Below are 20,091 nucleotides of genomic sequence, written 5' to 3'. Positions count from 1 at the left end.
CCTGTCCCAATGAGGAAGAAGTGTACTGCTCTCCAGTACACATTTTATGGGCCTGGGCCAGCCCCATCCATTGCTAGTGTCCAGGGCTGCTCTTGTACCTGCGGCTGCCTGGTAGAGCAGCAGCCAGAATAGCTGTCTCTTTGGAAATTGAAGACAGCTTTCAAAACAGCTGAGGTGTCAAATACCGTCTTGTTGCCCATCTAGGTGGTATCCCCACGGAGTCCAGCTTACTGCTTCCTCTCTGCAGTTTAAGCTGTTGTCTTCTTATTTGTAGGAGTAGTGTAGTGAGTGTTTGAACCTATTACTATGGGTCACACACAGTATAGGTATTGTATGCTTTTCAAAGTCACCATTACGTTATAATAGAATGGGTGCGTGGCATAATTGGAAGGGCCTTTACTCTGTGATAGGAGTCTAGATCTAACAATGCAGTTTTTAGGCCAGCAGCAGAACACTTAACCTAGCATGTGTGTGTAGCCCTGGACTCAGTGCTAGCACGCAGGCTGAGAAAACGCAGACTTCTGCCAGGCGTGGTGGTTCATAGCTGTAATCTCAGCACTTAGGAGACTAAGCAGGAGCACGGCTGTGAGGTGGAGTCCCATCTGGGCTGACTCCAGTGAACTCCTGTTTCAGAACAACCAAGAACCAGAACCCCAGCCTTGTGACAGAAAAGCAGCTATTAGCATTATTGGTAACTATTGCTACTTGTACCTTGTTCAATATGAGCGTCCCAAGATTGGCAAATATTTTCTTTCCTTTCTCTTTTAGACTTCAATGAGGGTTCCCAAGTTCCTGAGCGGCCTCCCAAACCATTCCCTCGGAGAATCAACTCAGAACGAAAAGCAAGTAGCTATCAACAAGGTGGAGGTGCCACTGCTAACCCTGCAGCCACCGCGCCCTCACCGCAGCTCTCAAGTGAGATTGAGCGTCTCATGAGTCAGGGCTATTCCTACCAGGACATTCAGAAAGCTTTGGTCATTGCCCACAACAACATTGAGATGGCCAAAAACATCCTCCGGGAATTTGTTTCTATTTCTTCTCCTGCCCATGTAGCCACTTAGCACATCTCTCCCTGCCATGGCTTCGGAGGACCCATGAGCCGGGCTCTTACTCAAGGAGCACCTAGGAAAGCAGTGGCTTCTTTTGGGACGTCACAATGAGGTCCTGCCTTTTCTATGGGGATCGACACATATGGTTCCAAGATTTCAAAGCAGTGGAATGAAAATGGAGCGGCTAATGTGTTTCATTCTTGTATTGGTCTTAAGAGTGTTTTTGTAGTCCTGCAGTCTCCATTAGAAGAGAGTGGGGTTTTATTAAATGATAACCTACCCCAGGAACAGCACAGAAAGCAGTAGAAGTGCTGTCCTATGGCCCTAGTTAAGGACTTAAGACTTTCCTGTTAAGGGTGTGTGTCTCTGTGTCTGTGTGTCCTGTCGTTATAAGATTATCCTGCTGTGTGTGAATCCAGGCAGGGAGTTAGCACAAGAGCTTCAGAAAGGAATCTCTGAAGACTCCATCTACTGTGGTATTGCACCTAGCCCTGCTGGATAGTACAACCTCAATCTCCTCCCCTGTGGCTTAGATTATCATGTACTTAGCTATGTTTTATATTGTTAGGATACACCCCCCCCCCACTCCTACCGGCCCCTCCTTTCCCTTGGAAACTCCTCACTCCACCTTCTCCTCATTGGTATTCTGTAGGCTTGCTGTGACCAGTCTTACTGAAACCAGGCAGCTTATAGGATGGTCTTTCTAATGTGTGGTGGTGTTGGTTTGTTTGGTAGAATTGGCGGGAAGGACAGGACTATTCTGTGGTTACAGTTATAATTGATGCTAGCACCTAACACTGGTCACTCCAGAGTGCTGTTTCTATAGGAATGTTGGATTTTTTTTTTTTTTTTTTTTTAAGAAATTTTAATTCTCCTAGTTACCTAATGACTGGTTTGAGATAGAGGCCTTCATATACATTCCGCATCCTCCCCAGGAAACAGCCTGTGGGAGTCTGCTGCCTTGATGCCAGGTATATGTCTCTGTTGTAGGTCACAGAGGAACAGAGCATTTGTTTCCAGGGATGCTTTCCAGCCCAAACCATAGAGCTTCAGGAAGCATCAGTCACGTATACTATTTAGATTTACAATAAATAGTAAGGACTTGTCTGTTCAGTCTTTCTTGCCAGTGGTTAACTTCAGCTCCCTTGAATAGGAGCCAGGTTAGCTTTTCAGAAATGATTTCTTTGCCCTCTAAGGAACGGAGATAACACCAGTGAGCATACAGCATTTGCTTATGACTAGCGCCTTCTTTAGATTGGTGCGCCCAGAGACTTGGTTGTTCATGTGCCTAGCTTGTGCTTTGGAATGGTTTCTCTTTCTCTTTCCTTGCCTTTTTTATTGGGTCCTAGATATAACCACTGTGTCATCCATCCACAGTATTTATTGAAATTCTTTAGTCAAAGACAATTTGGGGCAATGTAGTGGTCTGTGTATTTACGGATTCATCAAGGAGCTATTGCGTTGTTTTGGAGATCTGTTTCTAAGTCAGTAGTGACCTCTTGGGGTCAGTTTGTTCTCTGACTGGAGTCTTGCTGGCTTCTTTGGCAGTGTTACCCTTTCTTCTGTTGAGTATGAGCTGAATTTTACATGAATCCTCTCTGTTCTTTAGGTCCAGACAGAAATGACCCACCAAGAATCTGCTTTCTTTCTAGTCTTAACATCTTTGCAACTAAAATCTTTCGAACTCTTTTTTTAGTTTCTAGATGCTTCAAGGTCTGGATTTTATCCTCTTGCCTTAAGGCTGTTCCCAGGGCAGACACTGCAGTACTTTTTATTGACTTGGTATGGTTACCCAGTGTCTCCTCTACATAGCAATGAGTAGAAAACAATAGCTTATCATCCACAAAAAGCTTGTGACAGCCAATTTTGTGTTCATTTGAATATCGAAAGCCTAAGCCAGGCTTTGTGGCATCTCGGCACTGGGGAGATGATGGCAGGATGGTCAGGAGTTCACCGCCAGCTCAGAGCTCCTCAAAACCCTGTCTCAAAAATAACAGGGGTTAAAGAGATGACTCTTCACTTAAGAGCAACTGTTTTTGCAGAGGACCTAGGTTTGGCTCCTGGCACCCATGTGAAAGGTTTCTCAGACGTGTAAGCAACTCACAACCATCTGTAACTTCAGTTCAAAGGAATCCGATGCCCTCTTCTGTCCTCTTTGGGCATCAGGCACACACACACACACACACATATGATGTGCATACATACATGTGGGCAGAGCATTAAATAAATACATATTAAAAATTAAAAAATAAAAATTAAAGGCCTTAAAAGAAAACCAGGGAAAAGCGACAGGCTCTAATCTGTCTATATTGGAGTGGGTTTCTTTCCTTGTAGATATTACCTAGAATCTGAGGATCAAGAAAACAAAGCATTGACTACATACCTTTTTTTGCCTTTTTGTGTGTCTTTGAGTCTTCTATGGAGGCTAAGGATCTAGCTCAGTTGGTAGAGTACTTGTCTAGCATTCACAGACCCATGGTTCAGCCCCTACACTGCACAGAACAGTGGGCTAAGGCACACCTCTGATCCTTAGCACTCAAGAGGTGGAGACAGTCTCAGAAGCTCAAGGCTACTCTTGCCTACATAGCAGGTTTAAAACTAGCCTGGGCTACATGAAACCCTGCCTCCAAAAGAAAACAAAAACCAAATCTGTGGAGATTACTGCCCATACTGTCTAGGGAAATGACAGTTCTGTCCTGCCGTCTGCTGAGCACGGTTTGAGCTCTGAAATGGGCATGGGTAGTGATAGGTGGGTGTTCAGACCCTATGCTAGACAGGCACGTTTTTATTGATTTTGGTGTTGGTTTATCAGATTCATCTGCAGGCATTAAGGTTTGAGGCCACTGTGTGCAGACCCTTCCTCTGCTCTCAGGACACACTGAGGCCTACGCCTTGTCCAATTAGGTGTCCTTAGGAAGGTTTTATACCACTCATTTTTGGTAGTCTCTAAAATTTGAATTTCTTTTTCCTGTGAGGGCCAATTTCCTATTTTTCATTTTCCATTTATATGGCAAATTTTAATTCTTTGGCTCTTCCTCTGAGTTTACCTAAAACTGCCTTTTCATAAGCAAGCTTTATTTTGCTATTTTTTGGCAAGCCCACCCCCTTCCCCTGTTCTGCGTTACAATTAGGAAAACCTCTTTAATGTTTCTCCTTTTTTTCAACTTCCTTAACCTATTCAACACAGGCCCTTGCTCTTTGTCATTGTGATTGCTTTACATGCCACCTTAATGATGGTCACTGTCTTGCCAGGACTCCAGGCAAGGCTTTAAGTCCAGTCTCAGAACTGGGTGTTTTAGCCTCCCTCTCACTGGCCTTCTAAAGTGGCTTTTAAAATGGTTTTAAAAACCTGTGGGTTCTGAAGTATACCTCTTTCTAGTTAACAGACTAGCAGCTTGTCATCTCAGCTTTTGCATGTTAATATTTACTTAAGCAGCAGATTGACCTTGGCTGGCCATTCTCCTCATCCCTCTTTCTCCTCCCAGCCCCGCTCTGCATACTCTGCCATTTTGTCTTTCTCTTTTAATTCTCAGACATGCCTATCACTGGACCACAATGTGTGATAGTAGTACTGGCATCGGTCGGCTGAGATGGATAGAAGGCACTATTCTTCATATTTAAAATATTTATTTCCTCTGTAGGAAAGTAAGAGCTGTTTTATGGTCCAAGTGTCCAACTTAACAAGTTAGTTTTTATAATATAACTTGCTTGCAGACCACACCAGGGAGCAGTTGTGTGTGTCTTCCTTTTCTGGCGCCGTTAACAAGATCTAGTCTTTCTGTGATGGTTAGCTCTGATGCAAATGCTGAATGTTCTCCTACCTCACATCATGAGAATCAGAAGGCTACTGGCTTTCTCGGGCCTTCCTTCCTTCTGTTGGCCTTTCTGAGTCTGGAATGATCACTCCATTGAATAGAGTATTCCAGCCTGTGCCCTGGCTACAGATGTTTGAGTGATTACTGTGTGTCAGAAATGCCGGCTGTCTGCTCTTCTCTGTAACCTCACGATGGTTTGCTGGGCTTGGGAAGTTAGCGTCGACTGTCCTGAATTCTTTTTTGCATTTGACTATGTATGTGTTTATTCACAGCTTTCTCCTCTAAACATGTCTTCCTTCGCGGAGTATTCCACTTAAAACTGGCCCCTGTTGTCTTCCTGTGGCTTTGATAAATATTTGGGAGATTCTGTTGTGTATACCTCAAAGATTTGTCCATTTTTGCTACAAAGTTTAGTGCCATCTCTTCGGTGGGTTCCGAGTCCCCTGACTGAGTTGCACAGTGGAGCACTAAATGTTTAAGCTGAGTTTGCTGCAGCTTCTTCCCAGGCCAGTGCCTTTTCTATCTTTTTACTGAGCTGCTTCTGTCCCCAGTCCTCCTTGTTGGAAAGATTTTATTTTACCTTTCTGGGACTGTCACCATCTCCCATACAGTTTCTTTTCCTATTACTCAACAATCTATCTAAGTAATTCTGTCTATGAAGGGGTGAAAGGGCTGGAAAGGGTGAGGACCCCATTCTCAGTCTGCTCTTGGAGGAGCCAGTCAGGAGCTGAGACTGTCCACATAAGCCTGCCCAGAGAAGCTTATTAGAAGTGCCAGCGCTTCTCTGTCAGTGCTATCCTCTGGCACTTGAAGTTTCAAAATGTAGCAGAAGCACACTAGCACTGCACAGAGCGTCTGCATGCAGCTTTGGTCTCAGTCCACACACACAGTCAGCCCTATAGGAATGCACGGAAGACTTGGTTCTTGTCTATTAGTAGGCTGGAAAACTTTAGACTTTGTCCCTCCTCCTACTTGACAGCGTATTGTTATACATGACAAAATATGTTCCCTAGTCTTTGAGTTCATGTGATCTTCTTATGATGAATTCAGTTCTGTAGAAAAACTCAAAAATTCCTGGAAAGAACAGGAGAAAAGTTAACCCTGAATATTAATTCCATGGACCAGACTATATACATCCTGAGGGAGACTGTGCTGGGCCTGTATCTCCTGAGGCTATCTGTGCACCAACCTGGAAATCATGGAACAAGCCTGTCTTGTTGGCTTTTGGAAAGTAGAAGTAGGAGAATTATGAATTTTAGGCCAGTGTTGGATCCATTACAAGCTGAAGACCAGACTGGTCTGAGTGTCTTGCCTGTTCATGGAGAATCTTTTCTCCTCATGTTTGCAGCATCAGGGAAAGCAGCAGCACCATCTGGCGCATGCATGGAGGTGCTCTCTTCCTGTGCACATCACTGATGGAGTTGTTTCATTGTCAGTGGGACTTTTGGCTCTTCCACTCTGGTTTCCTTTAAGTCTGATAGTTTGAAGGTGCAGTCTTTCACGGTGGGGCAGTCTCGAGGCAGGGCCATGAGGTCATGACTGGTCACATTGCGCCTGCAGTCAAGGAACAGAGTGCTTGGTTGTATTCTTAAGAAAGAATACACTCAGCAAGAATAGCGACTTGACATCCATTTCCCACTGAACCTTCTAGGGTGAACCGGGAGCTTAGAAGAGATACGCAAAGGGACTTCCACACGAGAAGTACAGCTGCTGTTCTGATAGTCATCCCTGTTTCTAACTTAGTCAGAGTCACTGTCACCTTTGTTGCTTCTTACTTTTCTTCTCCTTAGGAGCCTTGACACCGAGATTGCTGTCCTCACTCTGGAGGCCACCCTTCTGTCCTTGGGTGTCATTTCTTAGACTCCACGCAACCTTGGGTCTCTTTGATGTTACTTAGAGTGCAGATCATGGCTTCCACTGTAGCTAGTACCTTTTGGCTTGGCTCTCTTCTGGTTTTAGTGCTGAATTCCTGTTTATTCTGTGGGCTCTTGACCTGTCGTCTGCATCCCCATCCTCTTTGTCTTCCTGTAGGGGAGCCTACAGTGATGTTCTTAGCTTTACTCTCCTAGGTACCACTGGGACATTTGCTAGAATGGGGATCTTTTCAGTGTCCAATAGAGCTTGTTCTTGTGTGCTTCTTAAACAGGCAAGTTACCTGTGTCTTCCCTGTCTGGTTGCTTTTTCTCTAGTCCTGCAATTATTATGATGGGTTTTTTTTTTGTTGTTGTTGTTTTTTTGTTTTTTTTTTGTTTGTTTGTTTGTTTGTTTGGTTTGCTTTTCTTGGTTTTTTTTTTGGGGGGGGTTGTTTGTTTGTTTTTTTGTTTTTTTAAGGCATTGGAGAAGTAAAACTATGCTTCTGCTTGCTTGAATCATTGGAATCCCATCTTCGAACCTGTCCGGAGTTTTAAGGCATATCAAACATACTACCCTGCTTTTAACTTCTAAATATTCGAGTCATTTGGTATACACAGAAGTAACCTACTAATCCAAAGATACACATTGAGGCACATAGGAAGGGCAGGAGTAGGTCATCAGATTTTGCATTTGATGTCTAGTCTAGGCTCCTGAATGAAGAAACAGAGGGATAGTAGTGCCATGTGCCTTCACAGTGTCCCAGGAAATCTGGGTTGGTTGCAAGAGAAAGTACCAGTATTTCTTGGTTCCAGTAAGTAGCACAAGAGTTGAGATGGAGAACTAGGGACAGGGAGAGCCCTGCACAGTGTTTTATGCCTGATGAAGAGCACCATGGGGAGGGGCCAGCTGCTGACCAACAGCTGCTTGCAGACCTTGCAGTCTCTTCCCTGTTTTAGTGCTTGAGAAAAATGTGGCTGACCACTCCTTGTGTTGTCCAGAGCCCAGGCTAAGTGCCAGCCTCAGATCTCCTGCTGATCTGGCCGCTGAACAAGTCACCAAGAGTTCTGATCACCTGGCCCTGCAATACCAATTCCGTGCTACAACAGAATGTGAGAGGCAAACCTCCACAATGCCTTGAATTTCCTTTCCTCTAACCCAGAGTGGAGGCCAGGGAAGAGGATTGCTCAATGCATGCTGTGCCACAGCTCATCAGACTCACACTGCCTCACCACAGACGCCCTGAAGTGGGTGTGGAGCCTGTGTTACTCCTCCCTGCCCTCTTACCCAGCAGTGGAGAGGGTAACTACGATTTGGCTGTATTTAAGTGGCAAGTGAATTTGGGGCCCTTCGCTCTCTCCCCTGCTTTCTGGGCTAGCGAGCCTGCCTTGTAGTGCATGAGAGGAGCGCCTCCTGACCTCCTCCTCAGCACCTTCTGTGGGAAGTCTGACCTCTGCTGGAAACATGCTGGGCATGACAGCTGTGAGGCACCTCCCACCTCTGCTTTCTGGCTGTGCTGACTTGGGATTTTTAACCTTATATATCTCTTTCCTTTATTCAAAACAAAACAATTTTTAGCACACTGAAAAAAAACAAAGCCAAATGTTTTGTGCCTTTCTAAGGCAGCGCTGTACCCCAGGCTGCATCTTAGGACTTAATATGGAAATACCGCCGTCTGAGCTCCTCTGCCTTGAATAGCTTTAGCCCTGGAGTTTTGGGGACAAGGACGTCTGGCTAGAGAGATGGCACATTAGGTGCCTATCGTCTCCTTTCTCCGCCATGAGGCTTCACTGGAAAAGAGCAGCATTTATTCTAGCATCACTTGGTTGGTTCCAGGCAGCAGTTCGTGTTCAGGTAACTGCTCTGGGTGCCCCACTCACCCACCTCCGAGAACAGTGCCCTGCAGAGCAGAGCTCTAGGGTGGACTCTCCCGGGAAGAGGGGATGGTTCATTTGTTGTCTTTTTGTTTTGCTGGATCTTGAGCCAGCTTCAACCTCCTGCCTCTCCTCAGACGTGGCTGTCCTTTCATTTGAAGGCTTCAACTGTAAAGCATTAAGTGGCTGGTGCCCATCACAGGGTCTGCTTGCCCCCAGGGAGGGGCCATGGAACCCTGAGGCCTGGTCTTACTGTCATAGGTTTCCACCACGGTTTTGTCCCCTCCCCTTTTCCCTGGTTCTCCCCTGCCTGTGGCTGACAAAGGGGGTGGGGGGGATGGAAACAGCTCTTTCTAAGATCTGCCTCATTCGAGATTTTTAAGTTCTTGATTTGGGTGGGACAAGAGAGAACTTGATATTTTCCCCAGAATAGAGTCCCAATTTGTATATCAGTGTTAAGAAAACAAAACACACACCTAGGTGAAATTCTCATGGACTATTTTTAAAATATTAATATAAAAAGATTTCTATTAGCAGTATTTGATCTCTCTCCTGTAAGAGCGGACAGAGGTAAAGACTGCTGCAGAGTCGCAGAGCTTTAAGACTCTCCGGTCCATGTTGTTTTGCCAGTGTACTGATGTGTAGAAGTCTGTTATACTAATTAGAGGTCTGTTATACTAATGTTATTTATTAATTTTTTTCATTTCCATACAGTTAACTAAAGAGCTTTTTCAAGCACCCGTGTCTGTAAAAAAATATTTTTAAATAAAATCTCTTTTGTTGTAGCGCACTTGAGTTCTGGCTCATCTGGGGGAGGGGACTTACACAGGGCAGCTTTGGGACTGATGGCAGTGATGCAGGTATACAGGGATGGATGCCCAGGAGGGGGCAGCGTGCCAGCTAGCATTTAGTAGCATGCTAGAGGTACAAAGTCTTCAGGGAGCCTGTCCCCTCTGTGAAGATACCTATGGTTTGGGAAGCCCCAGGTCTGTCATTCATGATGAATGGAAAGCAGTATCATGCTTTGGGGACAATAACTCTTTATTTTTCTAACACACATATAAAAGGAAATAATTTGCAAATTTACAGACAAAATCACATATACATATATATGTATATACATACACACACACACATACACACAGATACACACATACCTCAAAAGCTTCTGCCAGGCCAGGTTTTTATCTCCTAAGTCCCATTCTCCCACTTGGGCTCTCTTAGGACCTAGGCCCCAAAGCTCACATGTAGAAATTTGGTACTAACATACCTAGAAGCCTGATCCCTGTGAACAGTAGACCTCTCTATCCTGTCTCTCATCTTTCCATTTCCCATTACCCACTAAGGGAGTGCGGGAAGCATGGGCTCAGTAGCCTTCAAAGAAAACAAAACAACAAAAATCAGAAAGAGTGCCAAGCTTCCTTCCTCGGGGATGTGTCTGAAGGCCTAACACCTGTTCCTGACTTCACCCAAAGGAAAAATGTTCCAAATGAGACCCTGAGTTAGTAGCAGGCAGGAAGGTACAAAAGTAGCCACCCCCGGACTGTGAGGTTCTCGGGAGGACCAATGTGAACCGAATAATGTGACCATGTGCCCAGGTCCTGTATCATGTGATACAGCTAACACAAAGACAGCCTGTGAGGGGGGATAAGCTCAGAGAGGCAGGCCCACACCGCTGACGGCAGGAGAAGGATGTCCAACCACTGGCTGTGTAAGGGAGGGAAAAGAAAACCCTGGGAGACAGGCCCCTTGGGATAAGCATCGTTTAGTGGACACAGAGGAGGACTTGGTCTCTAAAACCAGGCCTCCATGGCCAAGTGAGATCCTCCAGATGACTCTTGTCCCAGCTCTTAGCTCTCTGGACCCGGTCTGCAGGGAAATTGAGTGAGGATTCACCCCCCCCCCCACACACACACACACACACACTGTCCTTGAGGTGAAGACTGAGCAGGGGCCGGAAACACTGGTGAGTCAGCTAATGCCTCAGATCGATGTACTTCTCTCCCTGAAAATGGGTAGAGAGAAGTAACCAGAACATGGAGAGCCAGCAAGGTTTACATTTACAGCGTTGAGCACCAAACAGAGAGACAAGCGAAAGCTGACGGAATGCAACACCCCTAAGGCAAGCAGCAGAGAGGAGGGGAAGGAAAAGACAGAAGTCCCCCAGCTAAGTCTTAGCAGGAGACGGGTGGGGCATTCTTTCTCTAGGGTCCCTCTACCATTTGCCTCATCCTGCCATCTGTAGTAACGTTAAAGCAAGAGGACTGTTCCCTATCTCCAACCAAGGATGAAGGACAGAAAGAGTCAGTGTTCAGGTGCTATTAGCCCACTACCCCCAATTCCTGAAAAGGGGGCTCAGGCCCTGGCCTCAGGAACTGCCTCCTACCTGGTCTCCTGGAGCCCTCTTGTCACCGTTGCTGCCCTGAAGGAGAGCCATCTCTTCTGGGAGCTTATCTGACTTAACTTCAACTACAAATTCACTCTTACGAGTCGGGGGCAGCGTGCTGGGAGGAGGGAGGTGAGAGGTTGGCAACATGGGGGGGGGGGCGAGGGGTGGGGAGGGGAGGGAGGGCCTTTTGGGGTAGATACTCCGGTGCTTTGGGGCCAGCTCAGGAAGGGAGAATTGGAGGAGATGGTGTGGTTGGTGGCAGCTGGGTAGTGGACAGTAAAAATGGGTCCAGTTTCTGCTCTCAAGGGGTAAGAGGGCACGGGGGTGGGGTGGGGTGAGGGGGGTGGCCTTATGAGGCAGCAAGCTAGGCAGCCGAAAATGGGGGAGGAAACAAGGGCCATAAGCCTGGCTTACATCTCTTGTTTTCCTGAGCGTCCACATGGCAGTTTGCCCTTCTTGTAGCAGTAATAGAGTGTAGCGCCCAGGACAGCAAGCACCAGGGTGCACACGATCACAGCCACGATGACCACACCTTTGCTCTCTGGCTGTGGCAGCTTTTTCTCTGTCAAACAAAGACACTTCTCTAGTTATTCCCTGTGCCAGGCTACCACACTGCTGTTGCTGTCCCACCCTATCCAGCCCGGGGGCACAGATGGCTTACTACCTTTCTCAGTGAGGAAGAATGGGTACCATGGAGCAGGCCTGTTGTTTCGCCAAGCCTGGCTTACCTGTGGAGGTGCTGTTGGCTCTGGTGTGAGGACTGACTGTGGGGGTGCTGAGGCCAGTGGTTTGGCTGGAGTCGGGTGTGAGGGTGGTTAAAGTGACTAGGAGGCAGAAGGAGGAGGGGTTAGTAGCACGCGTTAACGCCCGAGCCTGGGCATGCCCCTGTCATTCTCTGCAGGGTATAAGCTCTCACCCAGTTTCAGAACGATGATGGTGGTATTCGAGCCCAGGGAGTTGGAGGCTGTGCATTCTGCACCTGTCTCCAGAAGCTGCGGGGTCACAAGGACATTCAAGGTGCTCACTACTGTCTGTGGATCTGGGTTCCATTCAGTTGCCTAGAAGTAAATGGGCCACTCAGAGGGCGGAAGCATCTCCGGCCACGGCCTCAAGGCCTAGGCAGGGATTAAGAGAATGGGGAGATGATGCAAGCCTGCTCACCGAGCCGTTGACATTCCAGAAGATGGTGGGCTGAGGATGTCCTGAAGCTTCACAAGACAGATTCAGCACTGCATTCTCTTGCACCCACACCTTCCTCTCTTTTAATGCCATCCACGGGGACCCTTGGGGGCAGGGAAGAGTTAGACCCCCCACCCCAAATAGCCTGCTCCCGCTCCCCACCACAGCTCCCACAGTACAAGCTGGCTTTCTTTTTTTTTTTTTTTTTTGGCCTCCAACAGCTCAGAACCATGCAACTCAGGGTAACCTGGTCACTGTACAAAGGGCCTCACCAAAAATGCCCACGTTGACCAGCTGTGTATGATTCAAGCCAGGAACTCTGGGGACAGATGCCATGCAGAGATATCTTCCCCCTGCTTCCCTTTTCACGTGGTTTAGCTGGAGGACGGGCCCCTTTCCCAGCAGCTGGCCTGTCTAAGGGTGAGAGGTGGGTCAGGAGGTCTAAAAAGGAGCAAGTTCTCATCACCCACAGTCCCAAAGGCATCTGGGTACCTTGGCTCTCAGCCACTCAAATTCAAGGTCTTGGTTGCTCTCTGCCTCACAGGTCAGTGTAAGGCTATCCCCTTCCTGAACTTCAGGGGCAGTTGGATTCACTCGAACATCAGACACATCTGGAGGCATAGCAAGAAATGTCAGCTTGGACAGGAAGAGTCAGTTCCCTCTTTCCCCAGGCTGAGCCTCCATCCGAGGGCCTCACAGTTGACCAACAGCTCCAGGGGGTCACTTGACAGTGTGGTCATAGTCTCCAGGTCCAGGCTCTGACATTGGTAGAGCCCACTGTGGTGCTTCTGGGCAGGCTCCAAGGATAGGAGCCCATTTTCATCTGTGCTTTCCTCATCCATCTCCCCAGTGCTGGGGTTCTGGGGGAGCACAAAGGAGTGAGGGTAAGCTGATGGCCTCCTCTTTGCCTGTGCCCTTATGCCCCCTCCATGCGCCCAGCATGGAGTGCTCTGTACCTTCTTGTTGATAGTGAAGTCGGGTTGAGGGTTGCCGTCAGTCAGACACCTGATCTTCACATAATCTCCTTCCTTCAGCAGTCCCACAGGCTCAACCTCCACCCACACTTTTTCTGCAGGGTCTGTTGGGGCAAAGGAAAGAGAAAGGCTCTCAGTCCAAGAGGTGGCCCCCTGGATTTGATACAGAGGGTCTAGCAGGAGTTCCAACCAGGCCCACCCCACTCCACCCAAAAAACGATCCAGAGGAACAAGCAAGTCAGCACTCACAGAAAACAGGGACAGTGACCTCCTTAGATTCCTTCATGTGGTTCCCACTGGGTAGCCGGTAGCTGAGTTCACAGTAAAACTGGGCATCTTTGTCCTCCTTAACTAGCCGTGCATTCAGAACACTCTTCAAGGTGTACAAGCCACTGGACTCCACAATCTGCGATGACTGGATATGAATTCCTGGGCAAGAGGAGGACGTAAGGCCTGGCCTCAGCATCCCTCAGGCTTCCCCTGAGGATTAGCAGGGAGGTTTCTAAAGGACAGGCCATAGTCAAACACAAACTGGCAACCCTTCAGCCCAGCACTTTTATTGCTTGGTATTTACCCTAGGAAGGCATTTACACCTTAATACACACACACACACACACACACACACACACACACACACACACACAGAGATGCTGCCAGGAACACCCCAGAGACAAAGAAAAATGGAGGTAAGTGAAAGGAAAGGCTGAATGGCAGAGCATGTTCTTAGCATGTGAAAGACATTAGGTTCAATCCCCAGAATCCAAAGCAAAAGCCTCAAAGTAATGAAACAGTGAGACATTGAATGCCAATGGGAGAGTGGAAACTCAGGCACATCCATACGCAATACGAGGGTAGGAAGCAAGCAAGGTGAGTCTATCTGAACAGACTGACCTGGAAAGGTCACACAAAGGGATGTGTGCCCAGCATTACCACTGAGGTCAGGGCTTCTCAGCTCAGCACTATTGATGTTTTGGGACATAATTAATCCTTTGTGGTGGGGCTCATCCTGTGCGCTGTAGGCTGCTGGGTTGTAGTTTTAATCTGTACGTATCAGATGTCAATAGCAGCCTCCCTGTTTGTGACAACTACTAATGCCTACAGATGCTGCCAAGTATCCCCATACTAGTGTGTACGCAAAAATCACTCCTGGTTAAGACCTTAACTTAAGCCGGGAGGTGGTGGCACAAGCCTTTAATCCCAGCACTTGGGAGGCAGAGGCAGGTGGATTTCTGAGTTCGAGGCCAGCCTGGTCTACAGAGTGAGTTCCAGGACAACCAGGACTACACAGAGAAACCCTGTCTCGAAAAACAAAACAAACAAGCAAACAAACAAGAAAAGACCTTAACTTGAGCCAGGAATCCCAGCATTTGAGTGGCAGGCAGAGGATCGACAGTTAAGTCACCGAGCTGCGTGAGTTCCAGTCTCAAAACATCACATCCAACCCTCTACACTGTGTATGTGATAGACCCAGAACTAAGAATGAAGGAAAATAACCGCTGATAGCATCAGTCACTTCTGGGAGAAGCCTGGACCAGAAAGGAATTCCTGGGTTGTTTTTTTTATAGTCTAAATTTTTATTCTAAAAAATTTTGTAGCCAGGCCTTTAATTCCAGTGCTCAGGAGACAGAGTCAGGAGGATCTCTGTGAGTTCAAGGCCAGCCTTGGTCTATGGAGCATGTTCCAGAACAGCCAGGACTACATAGAGAAAGAAATCCCTTCTGAGCCTTCTCAGTAAGGGCTACTCACCGCTCTCCTCCTCCCGCAAAGGCCGACCATTCTTGTACCAGATGACTTGAGGAATGGGGTAGCCATTTCTTCCCACACAGGTAGCCACCTACAGAGGGCAGGATGAGAGTCTCCTTGCTTCTGACAACCCCCTGCCCCTGCTTAGCCCCTGTCCACCAACACTTGACCGAGTGCCTCTCACCTCCCTAAGTTCTTCCCTGTCCACGTGGATGCCCACGGCATTGGCTTGGATGGTTGGCTCCTCTGGGGCTTCTACAGAGGAAGGGAAATGAACAGTGACATGGAAACCCATCTTTACTACGTGGTCCACACTACCCCTAAGGCAGAAATGAGGGGGCACTCACTGAAGACTCGAAGCTCAACATAGTGATCCTGGAGCCGTGGCTGCCGGCTCTTCTTACACAGGAACATTCGCTCATCCTGGGGAGTGACCTGACTCAGGGCCAGAGTAGCCCCTGAGCCGTGGAGGCTAAGACGGTGCTCATATTCGCCAGGCTCACTCTGGCCCTTGCCCTGGTGCACTCGGAAAATGAGGATGGGCCTCTCCTTGTGAATCTGAGGGCAAGGAGCCGAGAGATGAGCTACCTACCGGAGAGACCAGACCGTAGCTTCCTGCAAACTCCAAAATCCCAGGCACTCACCAAAAACCATTCCACATGGCTGAAGTTGGCTGAGGAATGTGGGGGGCCACACTTCAGAAGGGCCGTGCTGCCCACTTCTACCTCCACCAGGTCGGGCGTGGGTGCGGGCTGCCTTTCCTCTCCTGGCACACCTGGGGAAGGGGAGGGGCATGCCCAGGCAGCTTTGTCAGCTCCAGCTGCTCTGTACGGTCCCTTCCCTCTCCAGGCTCACCGCAGCTGTTCCACTGAAAAGGTCTGTAGAGAGGGCCCTTCCTCTCTTTACCCTCAACTTCACCACGACCACACTCCCAACCTGGATCACACCTCTCCCAGTGGAATATGAAGTGGAACACAGAGTGCCTGGGTATATCTTAGAAGAAGCTGGTGGAGACAGATAAGAGGAACATGGGCTCTGGGCCAAGATGAAGGCCCCTTTGCTCCTGGGCCCCTTCCTAGTCCTGGTGAGCTCAGACTACGGGAATGCAAGGCATGTGCCAGGCTGGGGCACACAGGCCCCTTTGTGTGCCCCCCCTCCAGGAAGACGTCACTATTGTACCCTCTGTCCCCCAAATCCTCTGGAAGACACAGCCAACTCTAGCCAGAGGCTATGATTTATGCTCCCAAAGCAGCCTGTCAAGAGACACTGCAATAGGATCTAAAGACCCCATCCAAATCTATAGGGGTCAGAGTCTCCCCCAGGGGTTAGGTCAAAAATCCAGAGAGTGGGCAGGAGTGACGTCAGTGGTGCCAGCATGCTGCCAGCCCTTTGAAGAGGTGATGTCACTAAACACAATCTGGCTGGACACTGGGATGTCTGGATTGTGTGGTCTCCAGACTGGAGGGGAATAGTCTTCTACCAAGAGCAGGAACCTTGGACCTTTGTGTTCTAAGAGTCAGACGAGCAGGACAGAGTGAGGCTGGGTTTTCTGTGCTACGGTTGCTTAGCTGGGTTTAGCCCTTTCCCCAGAAATAAGGTCAGTCTGGGAGGCACTAGACTGGAGTACCCCAGGGACGTGGCTGGCAGTGGGCGAGAGGCCAGCGAAGTGGGTAATGCCCAGCCCTCCCCTTCCCCAGCCTGACCAGTGGTGGCTGGGACGGGATAAAGAGCCAAGAATAACACACGACACCGCTGCGTGCCATGCAAGGGAAGCCCGGAACCAGGAGCGCCTGTCTACTTGATGGCTTAACCAAAAGGCTCCGAAGTGCCAGGCTCTCTCCACCTGACTCTAGTCCACCTCATCAGCTGTTTGTATTGTAGAACTTCTCCATCCGTCGTCTTCCCCCTGTGATCCCGTCAAACCCGGAGGCGCGAGGAGATCCACACCACCGGCGGCCCTTGCCAACGCCCAGCCCCAGCAGGAGCTGCCTCCTCCCTCCTCCCTCGCTCACCTCCAAATTGGCGTGAGGCCCAGGCGGAGGGGGAGGGGTCGGCGGCCCCCTCCAGCAAAGGAAACTGCCTTTTCCAGCAACAGGCGGGCGCGGGATGTACGGGTTGGGGATGCGCCCCGGCCGCGCCTCTCTGCCCAGGCTCCAGCACCCAGCATCCAGCACCCGGAGCGAGCACCTGCGGGAGGCCGGACCCGGCGTCCTGCAGAAGCTCGGCCCCACCCCTTCCCGCTCGCCGCTGCAGCAACCCGACCGGGTCCGTTCCCAGAATACGCTAAAACCCAGGCTGCAAACCCGCTGCAAAGAAGTTGCACGCACGCGGAGCGCCTAGGAATCAGGGACTCTGGCAAGTGGGAGCGCCCGCTGGGGTGCAGAGTCCTGACTCTGCGTTGCTACCAGCTCTGATCTCCGGTACACTCGGACCGGACACTCCGGCTCCGTCGAAGACATCCCCCAACTCCCAGCGCCTAGACTCTGCGGGACCCGGGTCGCCCCCCCCCCCAGCCCCCACAACACAAAGAACTCACCCGTAGCGCGGCGACAGCAGCAGCAGGCAGCGAACAAGAAGGCGCAGACCAGCCTGGGCAGCCCCATGCTTCCCCGACGGAGGGCGAGAGCCAAGTGAGGAACTCGCCGCTGTCGGGGGCTGACGTCAGGGGGGCGGGGGAGGGGACCCCGGGCGCCGCCCGGCCCCGCCCCGCGCAGCCCCCCGCCCCCTCCCCGCGCCCTAGGGGGCGGGCCCCCGGCGCGCCGGCTGGGAGCTGCTGCTCCCCGATCCAGGCCTAGGAGCTAACTCCCGCTTTCTGGCTTGGAAAGGTTGAAGGAGCAATGACAGGTGTCCTGGGGCTCGAATGACTGGCCGAGGCGGCAGAAGCTGGCCCGGTCGCTGTAGAGCTAGCTCTCTTGGACCCAGTAGCAGCGCTCACTCAGGTTTGTCCACTACTAGCGGGTAGAGCCTCCTCGGGGACCCTCTAGCAGAGGAGCAACAGAGCGGTGTCCCTGGTGGGGGACTGACTCTCAGTCAGGTTCCTCTGCCCTGCTCTGGAAGCATGGAGCTGGCCCTGGTGGCCTTCTGGAATGACCGCTTCACTGCGGCGGCTGCCGGCTTGGCACTGCTCCAGAGTCTTCGCTGCCCTGGCAGCCTTGGAAGAAGAACTGTGCCAGGTCCCACAGACCTAGGGGTGCCTGCAAGGGGGCAAGAGAGTTGGAAACGGTGCCTTTTGGGTTATCCTTTCATATTAGAGTCCCTGCAAGTCCCTCTTACCTTAGAGGAGGGAGGAAGGGGGCTGAATTCACAAGCCCATGGTCCACGCCCTGGCCCAGAGAATTCTATCCCAGTCCTTTTTGTCTTCCGGTCTGTCTCGGTTTCCCCTCACCTAAACGAGGAAAGGTTAATACTAACGGATGTGCGCCTGACTCCCAGAAACCTACTGCTCTCCTTGATGCTTTAAAGCTGCCCTCCCCCCAATCCTGCACTGCACTACCCATCCCTCAACTCTCTCCCTGGGCTGGTCCTGGTTCAGTGATTGGAGGAGTCCGATCGATATATATATATATATATATATATATATATATATATATATATATATATATATTTTTTTTTTTTTTTTTTTTTCCAACGGCCTCAGGTTACTGATAACGTAAGTCTCCCACATAGCAAGGTACCAAGAGCCTCCTACCTAAATCCCAACTTCTCCCTGGGTCTTCTGGACTCTTAGATTCAAAAAGACTCTAGCACCAGAGCTTCACAAGAAGAGTTGGTTTCACATCTACTGGGACTCTCAGCAGGGATGGGGTCTGGATTTAGGGTAGTGGTCTGTCATCCTGCAGGGAACAGCCTTCCTGCTGCTGGGGGGGGGGGGGCTTAGGCCCTTGATGAGAGAGAGGAAGAAGGCCCTGCCTCCTCTGCCCTCCAGAGTGAACTGAGAAGCACTGGCCCCTGGCTCAGAGCAAGATGGGAAGATAAGCGTGCTCTCTTCAGAGGTGGCTAAAGGATGCTGTTTGGCTAGGCACGCCAAGTACTGCGCCCCCTCCCTGTTTCTTCATTTAACACCATTAACTTGTCATCCTCTTCTCTGGCAGTCTGAAAACAAAGCCAGCTAACCACCAAGGACAGTCGGCTCTGAATTCTTCCTCTTGATGGATGCCAGGTGGGGGTTGTAGGAGTCATTTTTGCAGTGAAAGGGAAATAAGATTACAGCCCAGGGTGACATCCCATCCTTCCTGGTGCACACAACCAAAGCAAACAGACTGTGATTTAAGAAGTCTGGCCCCTATGGCCAGACTATATAGTAACTTGGGTTCTGAGAGCTTGGTGGCCCGGAGAAAGTTCTTCATCATTTGTTTCTGTGTCTCGTTTCCTATTAGGGGTTTGAAGACACCCATGGGTGTCCTTACCATTTGAAAAAAAAAAATGAGCTCTGAAGACCATATAGGGGCAGGCATCCCTCCCCCTGGATTCTGCACTGACCTGAGGACTGGAAGCCTGTGGTAGAATCGCCCCTAAGTTACTGGGATGGTGGTGATACCTTTCATGTTACTGCCCTTTCATTTTCATCCTGTGTCAAGCACACAAAACACTTTCTCAGCAGACTTTGCGGCCACAAGGGATGTCCTCTATCCTGAGCTGAGAACTTCCGTCTTTCCCGTGTTTCTGTGTCAGGAGCTGTTAGCTTATTAGAAAAAAAAAATCAAAAAGAACAAAAACCTGAAACCAGCACGTTTATGTTCCAGGTAGAGAGCGTCAGCTGACTGATAGACACCTGAGCTGCAGTCTCAGCTACTCCCACTCGGAGCCTGAGTTCAACAGTGATTTGGGCAATGTTGGGAGAACACACCACCCCTTCAACCCAAAAGACACTTACTTAACACTTATTTTGCCTTACAAAATATGATAATTTTTAAAGATTAAGGAAAGATTTTTTTTTTAAAAAATGGAGGGGGGAGGAGGAGGAGGAAGAGGAGGAGGAGGAAGAAGAGGAAGAGGAGGGAAAGATCATCAGGGGACACTCACTCAGCTTAGGGATGGTTTATGAAGTTTTGAAATTACAAACCAGAGATGGGTTAGGACCCTGTAAAGACTCAAAGGGCCACGAACCAGAACGGAGAGCAGAGAGCAGAGACTGGGTGGAGCGGGTGGGTCTAGGACCCCTTCAGCTCATCTACACACCAGAGAACAGAGCTCCCCTGCTCATGAGAGCTTCCATTA

The 20,091-nt window shown here is 49.5% G+C and overlaps 2 protein-coding genes and 1 long non-coding RNA gene across 4 annotated transcripts in view; 2 read left to right on the top strand and 1 right to left on the bottom strand.

The window, feature by feature from the left end:
• The window catches only part of Cbl (Cbl proto-oncogene), an 89,655-nt gene extending 80,276 nt beyond the window's left edge, over nt 1-9,379 (top strand). Inside the window, exon 16 of the mRNA XM_076924832.1 lies at nt 769-9,379. Coding sequence (XP_076780947.1) covers nt 769-1,061 — 293 coding nt within the window. The 3' untranslated portion in view covers nt 1,062-9,379. The remainder of the gene's footprint in view (nt 1-768) is intronic.
• Nucleotides 9,380-9,611: 232 nt separating this feature from the next.
• Nucleotides 9,612-17,545, bottom strand: Mcam (melanoma cell adhesion molecule). 2 transcript variants are annotated; one of them, XM_076924833.1, is made up of 16 exons: nt 17,411-17,545; nt 15,519-15,649; nt 15,222-15,432; nt 15,059-15,129; nt 14,878-14,965; nt 13,381-13,560; nt 13,114-13,235; nt 12,855-13,017; nt 12,650-12,768; nt 12,430-12,571; nt 12,140-12,261; nt 11,895-12,036; nt 11,707-11,802; nt 11,393-11,540; nt 10,976-11,093; nt 9,612-10,594 (listed from the first exon to the last, which is right to left on the bottom strand). In XM_076924833.1, exons 1-16 carry the CDS (start codon nt 17,475-17,477, stop codon nt 10,565-10,567), a joined length of 1,950 nt encoding a protein of 649 aa, XP_076780948.1. In that variant the 5' UTR covers nt 17,478-17,545; the 3' UTR covers nt 9,612-10,564. The 2 variants fall into 2 exon arrangements, with proteins under 2 accessions (XP_076780948.1, XP_076780949.1); XM_076924834.1 differs by lacking the exon at nt 10,976-11,093.
• A 41-nt stretch (nt 17,546-17,586) lies between these two features.
• On the top strand, nt 17,587-19,787 carry LOC143439076 (uncharacterized). Its single transcript, XR_013107515.1, has 3 exons — nt 17,587-17,813; nt 18,966-19,033; nt 19,617-19,787. It is a non-coding gene; the product is annotated as an uncharacterized LOC143439076 (long non-coding RNA).
• The last annotated feature ends 304 nt before the right edge of the window (nt 19,788-20,091 follow it).

This window comes from Arvicanthis niloticus, chromosome 26 (assembly GCF_011762505.2).
Source record: "Arvicanthis niloticus isolate mArvNil1 chromosome 26, mArvNil1.pat.X, whole genome shotgun sequence".
Taxonomy (NCBI): Eukaryota; Metazoa; Chordata; class Mammalia; order Rodentia; family Muridae; genus Arvicanthis; species Arvicanthis niloticus.
This window is presented reverse-complemented; position numbering and strand designations above follow the sequence as displayed.